Raw genomic sequence first — 8,543 nt, forward strand, 5'->3', positions numbered from 1 at the left:
ACCCAGCTCTAGTTAACACCCTTCTGTGTTTCTTCAGCCTGGGAGAGAAGAGGCTTGTGTTTTAGATTTTCTCTAAGTGCTGTTGCATGCAGGGTTTGCCTTAAACGTGTAACCCAGATGTCCCAGGCTTGGTTTATTTACATTCTTGGGAACTGTTGTGGAAAAAAAACTATATGATGTCAAATATAATATAGTACTCAACTGAGTTATAAAGGGACAAGGCTGTGCCAACTCTTCTTTGGAATTTGTTTTAATCTTATGAAAGAGGCAGAAGCGGCACATTGAAATACATTCTAAGATTCACTTTTTAATTAAGAAAATGTACATAGATGATCAGCTATTCAGAGTGCAACATCTAGTAGTATCTGGCATTAGCCATCACCAGTAAAACCAATTGAAGTCAATTTGCCTACTGGATGGCATGGAAGAACTGCTCAAGGAAAAACATAAGTAATATTGTGGAAGAAATGCCAGAATTACAAGGCGTTGTGACAATTCATTTCTTCAGTAACTGAAAGAGATGTTTTGCTTCAACTCATTAAATATTTTTCCCCCTCTAAATCCATTTAGAAATGTACCTTTCAAAACCAGAACGGTTCGTATCATCTTGCATATTGAATTCAGCGGCTGGCACAGCAGAGGAATAGACAGATATTAAATGAAATTTAGCTTTGGTTCAAAACTAAATGGTATCTAGGAAATCAGAAAATTGGAAACCAATTTAAGAAACCACTACGATATAATATTGGTAACAAGCCACTGCTATCATACTGGCTTCAGAGTAAGAAACCACTACTATAATGTAATTCAGGACACTCACTATAATAGTAGTTATAGTATAATCCAGCAAACCAAGCATCAATGCTTTATAAAAGGCAAGACCACTTTAACATATTGTTGCTTCCTGATGATTCAACTTTTGACTCAGCCCTGCATATTTCCAGAACTATAACTGTGATACTTCAGACACTAACCCCTCTCCCACAGAAGGTAAAAGACCTTTGTTTTTTCTGCTAAGTTCAGTGAGAACGGGAATGAGACTTTCAACTAATACAAATGATTACAAAGTTTTGAGGATTGTAATTTTTGACATTACCTGTTTAAAGATGCTGTCATGTCTTACCTTGACGTAAGACGAAGTGTCTGGTACAGTCTGAAACATCCTTACTTGTTTAACAGATATTTTTAAAGGTCTTAAAATTGACCTGAAATTAAAAGAAAAATAAAATAAAATCACATATATATATATATATAAATATTAAGGAAAACAAAAGAACAAAGCATTGTTTTAAAAATAAGGCTAATAATAAAATTTAAAGAAAAGTCATCACGCATTTATGTGTACCCTTTAAAGAAAGGACACAGGAAAAACGTCCACCACAGTAACTAAATGTTAGGTAATAGACAGGACTTCTTAAAGAAGGGTTTTATTTCTGCGTTTTAACAGCAGTTTGTTTTTGCATTTGGGTTTTTCACCCCCTCAGGAAAAGAGCCTTCTTCACTTTTGACGAGAGCAGAGGGAAATGTTTGACATTTGATTAACTGAATTTCTTAGCCAACAATTAAAAGCCAGCTGAAATACTCATGTTTTCATGTCGAGACTAGTTAACCCTATTGACTTGTAGCCAAGGGTTTCACTTGGCTAAATGAAGGGCAGTTGCCTTTCGTGACTCATTGAAACCATTCCGAGCCATTAGCCTGCCGGCCTCTATTGATTTAAAGAACCTTTCTCACCAATAATAATTAAACAATAAATTTAAAAAATAGCGAACGGAAGTATCATTCCAAATAGCAATAAAAAGCCCAGGGTTGTCAATCTCAGCCTCTCTGTTTTGGATAGTGCCGTTCCTCAAACGCAGCGGAGCTTTATCTCAGGCTTGCATCAACGCGGTGCATCTGTTTTTCTGTATTTCTAAGAGTCGACGATCTCCCGATGAACAGGTTTTTTGCCTCTCCCCCCGGCCCCCCAAGCCACCACGACAGAGATGCAGAGACTGACAACAATTGTGAAAAACTTAACGGTGCGTGGGAAAATAAATCTGTAGCCACTAACGGGTCTGACAACTATTTTTTTTTTTCTACCCGCTTCTCTCAGGCTCTGTAGTCCCCTTGGAAAGCGCCAGAAAACCATCAGCTTACTGCAATTAGCGCACCGTTTAAAAGCACGCCCCCCCCCCCTTAGCATGCAGCTCGTTAGCGCTGCTGCTCTGACGCTCCCGTTTTCCCGGGGCGCGTGGGGGAGAAGGCGCGGATTTATGCCCGGTTTGCTGCCGGCGCTGTGCCACAGGCTCAGAGCCACGCGTGAAGCCGCGCAGGAGCGGCCAGCACGCCCGGCAGCGCTCGGGACACGCTGCGGGGGCCGGGCTCTGCCCTGCCCTGCCCGTGCCGCTGCTCCGCCGGCCGTGCCCGGCAGCCGGGGAAGCGTCCCCGTGCCCGCCGGTGCCTTGCTGTGGATGCAGCCGGGAGTTACGAGCACAGAGAAAGGAAGGGGGGAAAAAAAAAAAAACAAACACAACACACGCACACACAAAAAACCCAGCCCAACAACTCTGGAAAATAAAAGTTCTCTATCTGCACGTATCCCCCTTTTATTGATTTTTAAAGCATTTATTAGGCGGCCAGCTGGCACAGAAGGGCAGCTGATTATAAAATCGACAATGTGTTTCTGATAAGTACTTTTTTTTTTCTGTCGTCCTCCCTCCTAACACATTCCAGTTTCTTTTGCTTCTGAACTTGCAACGGGGGGTGGGGGTAGGCAGAGTTGAGGGACAAGGTAATTTTCCTTAGCCAGTAAATTTTCTAGGGTCAAGGATTCACATATCGAGTTCCCCTGCTCCCCTCTTTGCCCCTGATTATCGCTCCCCCACCCCCGCTTACCTCCCTCTTATAATTACGCATGTTCATATAAATAAATACATCTGCATATTTGGAACCAGGCTTAAGAAGTCTGCTGTGGATTATTTATCAATCACATTGCCCTGCCAGCGTCAGCCGAAATATAAAAGGGCCTCAAAGCGCTTTTAGATTCACCTCTCGCTTATTCTTATTACTAGGATTTAAATGACTCACCTTTTTTACCCTTTCCCCTCAACCAGTGGCAGACCAGTTTGTAAAGATCCAGGTTGAGACCAAAAACAAAACTCCCCACCAGCTGTGGATTACTACCCTGCCGCTGCAGTTTTGCAAAGGAGAGATTAAACTTGTTAGATCCAAAGCAGCGCTGAAGTTAAAATTCCCAGCCCATCCAGACAGGCTGCATCAACCAGGCATTTCCTCAGGGGGCTTCTGCAGTGCTCGCAGCTCCAGGACGTGCTTTCCTTTCCCTCTCTTCTGTGCCCTCTACTTTTCATTTGATTTCCGTTTTCCCCTTATCAATATTTCAGCTGCTCCCTCAGATTAATCACGGCTATGTGACATCTTCGCCCAATGAGCCTGTCTGGCGCTACTTGCAACTTTAAAGAAGGAAAAAAAAAAAAAAAAAAGGGAAAAAAATTCACAACTTTCTTAAAAAAATATTGCTGAGGAGTCAAGCCGAAAGGAGACGCTGAGTGGAGCTCAAGTGCTACTTTAAATCCCCTTTTAAAATAAGGAAGTTTCAAATATCCGTTTTAAAATCATCGTTCCTTACTTTGGGCTTTTTTTTCTGACTCTTACCTTGGAAATAGTTAACCCGTTTCCCTCTGAAGCAAAACTGAAAATACTACAGACCACATCCACCGAGCTCGCAGATGCACAGGGCTGGATAAGCGAGATGAAATCGTCTCAAGCCTACTCTCTCTCGGATCACGAATTCAGCCTTTCTCTCTTCAAGCCGAAAGCTCCAGACCCTTTTAGCTGCTTAACAATATTTACCAAGTAGTCACACATTTAGGGAGGAGAAGGAAAACCATCTTCAAGTCAGGGATACTTTCTCCCAGCGGTGTCACGCTTCTGGTGCACATTGCCATCTCGGAAGGGTTAGCAGATAATATTTTGCACTAACGTGGGGGAGAAACTTCCAGGGATTTTCGTACGACATCAATTTTAAATGTAACCCTCAGAAGGGTTACCAAAACTATTTGGAAAATGTCCTTCCACTCTCTATTCTCTTTCTCTCCTTCCCGGCTTTGCCCCAAATTCCAACATATTGAAACATTTTTCTCCTTAATAAGAGGAACATATAAAGTGAAGGGGTGAAAGGGCAACCTGGGAGCCGTGCCTAGAGCTCCGCACACAATTTACTCGCTGGTAGACGAGGCGTTTAGCATTCCTCCCAATTTCCAAGGAAAACAGACTCAGACCTGTACCCAGTGACCAGGGACCCCGCCAGAGCCACTTTTTTAATATAGAAATTCTTCGGATTCTTTGTTATTATTGTTGTTGTTGTTTTTGTTACGCGGGGGAGTTTCCCAGGCAAGGTAAGAGCCAGGGATTTTCGGAGGAAGACCTCGGGAAGATAACTTCCGAGGGAAGGGAGAGCCAAAGCGGCGGGGGACGCGCGAGGTGTGCAGCAGGCACGGCTCTTTCGGGGACCGAAACACTCAGCGTTGTCGTTTGTTAATGGCTTTCAAAAGTCGCATCCATCGGGGTTAAAAACGCCGTTTGCAAGCCTTAATCTCATTATTCGGCGGGGATGCGAACACCTCTCTACCCGCACACAACCGAGCTAGCCAGCGACCGAATCAGATCACATTTCAAAGTCATTTTTCATTCTTTTCTCACGTTTCCACGTGTGAATTACAAAAAACACGTCGCTGAAGAGGAACCCCGAGGGCTTACCATCGTGCTAACAACCCCCTCTTCCTATTCTTTCTGTTGGGGGGCAGCTAAGGGGCGTTTGCACCTTTCCCGGGCGCTTTCCCCGGGAATTTCCTTTATTTTTAAGCAGACGTGCTCGAAATCGCAGCCTAGTTCCCACAGAGACACGCACAGGGCCACTGAGCACGGCGCTGACTGAACTGCAATGAAATAAGCTTTAAAGGCTGGTGTTAACAAAAAGTTGGGACGTAAAGAACTTAAAAGCGCAGGGGAAATGCTTCCCCTGAATCCCGAGCTGGCTTTGCTACCCCTTGTAATCAAACCCCACAGTCGAGTCGAGAAACCCATGTGGCTAGTTGCAGTCATCTTGGGAGCTTTACTAGCCCAAAAGAAAATTGCTGGCAAATTGGAAACAGCTGCAGCATTGGAGACCAAAAAAAAAAAAAAAATCCTCCCCCCCTCCTGAGCAGAGAAAGTTACAGAAGTTTTGTTTACACAAATAGCTTCAACGCAGACATGACATCTCAAGTTTTCATCAACAAACCGTAGGTGACTTGTATGTAAGCAACATTTCAACATTCATCACTGGCAGTGATTTTTAAAAGATGCCAATGAAAGCTCTCCCTCTCGCACATCCGCACTTCCACCTCACTTCTGTGGCAGCTGCTCTTGCCTGTGCCTATGCCCCCTTTAACAGGGTGCTAGCAACACAAACAGTGACTTAAAACCCACAAAGAATTTTATCCAAGGGGGGGAAAGCTGACAAGTGCTCGATTCTCATAAGCCTGTTGGACAATTGCTAGAACAAATGAAACGGTGGAAAAGCTCAGAGTCCTGCAAAATGTGCTCTTTTCATGTTTTCTATTTATTAGATACGTTAAGAGAAAACAGACTCATATGAGTCCCAAATGTAGGCAGAGTATTAAAAGAGGCATGTGTATGCTCCAGCAATTACAGCTGAATTTGATTAAAAACGTCATGAGGACTGCAAAAGCAGGAGTTACCTGATACACTAACCCTGAGGTTGCTTTAGGATGAATTATAACACAATTCATTTTATTTTAATAGGTCACTATAAGATTAACTGTTTAAGGATGGAGCTGTGCTATAAATGTTTACATCAAACCAGAAATAAGCAAGCTTTACTTTCTGGTTGTTTAGAAATAATGTTTATTACATTTTAAAATTCCTCAACATGTTAATTAGAAATAAGGGGAAAGTATGTGAAGTCAAAAGGAGTTCCAGTGCTTGACATATAACCACACACACACTTCTGTGCTTCAGTTTCTCTTTCCTGAGAGGAAAATGTGGTGATTTTTAACTGGCCATCATCATTTCCACATGCTATGGGAAAATAATGGCAACAACTTTTTTCCCCTTGTTCCTCTCACAGTATTGGTCCTAAAATTGAAGACTATTAGCAGCCTGGGCCCAAGTTATCAACAAGATCAGCCAAAGCCTGGGGTGACAATTCTGTCCTAGTAGTCCAGTGAGATCAGTCACCACAAAAATTTGTGTGGCTGGGAGGGAGAGAGCTCGAAGACCCATCTGAGCCCAGGAGGCAAAATCACACATGCACGAAGAACTTCAGGACACCTTCCCACTTTCTGTTCCCAAAGCAGCGAGTGTGTCTTTGAACTTGCTTTTGCTGGTACAAGCACATCTCACAGATAGGTCCAACCGATTGAATAAAAATAGACTCATAAATTTTCCCCTCAAGACAGGAAGGGTGAAACAGAGAACTACCAGGGAGAGATGTTCATCTGATTTTTCATCTGGTGTACTGCTGGGAAGTTTTTGGACGAGATAAGAACCCCTCTGTGACTGCAAATTGTGTGTGTGTGTTTGCTATCTTTAAGCAATGTCTAATACAATAGGTACTCATGCGTGGATGGAACTCTAAGAAACAGCTGAATTTAATAATCATTAGTCATAATAGTACCGTGTTGCTGAAATTAAAATATTAATTCTATAGGAAATTCCTACCTGATAACATTATTTTCATCTAGAATCAACACGAAGGTCAAATTTAGAATTTTAGCATGAAAATACATTTATCTAATGTTTACTTTAAGGAAAATTAAAGCGATCATCTGAGAAAGTTTCATTCAGAAAAATCAGAAAGACCCATTTCAGTGAAGACAGGCTGTTTGATTTTAACTAGTCAATGTACCTAAAAGCACTCTGAAAAATTCCACTGAAAATCAGCAAAGTTGTTATCAATGTTTTTGGGAAGAACATTCCAGGTTTGCTAAATCAATTTCTACCATGAAAAACAATTTTGAAATAAAATGTGTTTCACTCAGGTCTAATATTAATGATGAATGTGATTAGTTTATTAAAATAAATAATCATAAATGATTGATAAAATCATTATCACAACAAAAGAAAAGTTTTAGTTACAGAGTTAAAATGAGGGGTTAGGAAAAAAGGAATTGCCATAATTGTTAGGTTATGTATTACTCTTGAAAAAGGAATGTTAGGTGAAAGTTCATGTGTCTCAGAGGAATTAAAAATTTTGCTTAGTGGGAACAAGAATCTTTTACTGTCTTGGTTTGAGGAGGTGTTACTGATTGGGCTGTTTGACTAATGTTTATTATGAAGTTAGAAGAAGTGTGGTTTTGCCTTTTTTTTATTTAACAAAACTGTTCAAGTTCTCTCCCGTCATTTATAAACATTTTTGGAAAATTATTTACAGTCTGTAGGATGTTATGTAACCCTCCTGTTAAACTAGGCTGGTTTGTGACTGGACTTGTATGTTTCTCAGTTCATGTGTTTTGTTTTTCTTTAGTTTTCTTATTAGACCTTAGAGATATCCTCCTGCAGGTAGGTTTAGGCAGTATATAAATGTTATAATGAAAGACATTTCCTGACCTGAATACAGTTTAACAGTCAAAAGGACAGGAAGGAAAGTTTAAGGACAGGGTGGTAAGACCTAAGGCCACAGAAAAGCATCCTGGTGGCAGAAACGGGACAGAAATTATTGCAAACCTTTTAAGCCATGGAAACTGATGCTCCTGAGTGGTCCCCAGCAGCCTCTGCATGGAGCCTCAGCTCTCCTGAGACCTCTTGACTGTAGATGTGAGATTTGTGATGCCTTTTTTACTGGGATTTTTAGGTTCATCTGGGCACAAAATCCCAATTGACCAACGCTGCACCCTTCGCAGCGGCACCTGCAGAAGGCATACCTGTGCAGCCATGGCTGCCAGCAACACAGCTGCCACACACTCTGAACCTGATCCAAGGTCCCCAAACGAAGACTGGTCACGCTGATGTTGCTTTTGAGGCAGGGACATCTGAGGTGAGTGCCTCAGCGCCAGGCAGTGCCCAGGGCCTCCTCTTCACACCAACAGGGGGTGTTCAAGCTTGCTGAGGGACAAGGAGACCTGCTGGGGGGGGGTGGGGAAGAAGGCTATGGCTCTGGAGGGGAGAGGGTCTGTGCTGTGGGCTCCCTGTGACCTTTCGGGGTGAGGGAACGTTGCTGTGGGGGGCCCCTGCAGGCACCTCCCTGCCACCAAACATGGCGGACGCTTGGCGAGGGGCCTTCCCGCCCTGCCAGGCCCACCCAGGCAGCGGCTCCTGTGACTGGCTGTTCTCTCCCAGGGGGCGGGCCCAGGGCCACAGGCAGCCAATGGGAAGCAGGAGGCACCTCACAGCTACCCGGGGTCAGGGAAATGGCCGCCGTGCTGATCACCTCAGCCGCGGCGCTGAGCCTAGTGCTGGCTGGTCAAGCTCAGGCTGGACAACACGGTGTTGCGTTTCCACCCCAACCCTCCCCTGCTCCTGCCTCACCTATTTCCATACCT

At 43.4% G+C, this 8,543-nt stretch overlaps 1 protein-coding gene across 4 annotated transcripts in view; it reads right to left on the reverse strand.

Moving 5' to 3' along the window:
- FLI1 (Fli-1 proto-oncogene, ETS transcription factor) overlaps positions 1 to 3,485 on the reverse strand; it is an 88,777-nt gene extending 85,292 nt beyond the window's left edge. The window contains exons 1-2 of one of the 4 annotated variants that reach the window (XM_083808096.1): positions 3,070 to 3,485; positions 1,124 to 1,205 (exon numbers count right to left, since the gene is read on the reverse strand). In XM_083808096.1, the coding sequence (XP_083664222.1) occupies positions 1,124 to 1,162 (39 nt within the window). In that variant the 5' untranslated portion in view covers positions 1,163 to 1,205; positions 3,070 to 3,485. Of the gene's footprint in view, positions 1 to 1,096; positions 1,206 to 3,069 lie in introns of all 4 variants that reach the window. The other 3 variants (XM_083808095.1, XM_083808099.1, XM_083808098.1) reach the window with 3 other exon arrangements.
- Positions 3,486 to 8,543: the final 5,058 nt, after the last annotated feature.

Source organism: Anser anser (assembly GCF_964211835.1).
Source record: "Anser anser genome assembly, chromosome: 22".
Classification (NCBI taxonomy): domain Eukaryota; kingdom Metazoa; phylum Chordata; class Aves; order Anseriformes; family Anatidae; genus Anser; species Anser anser.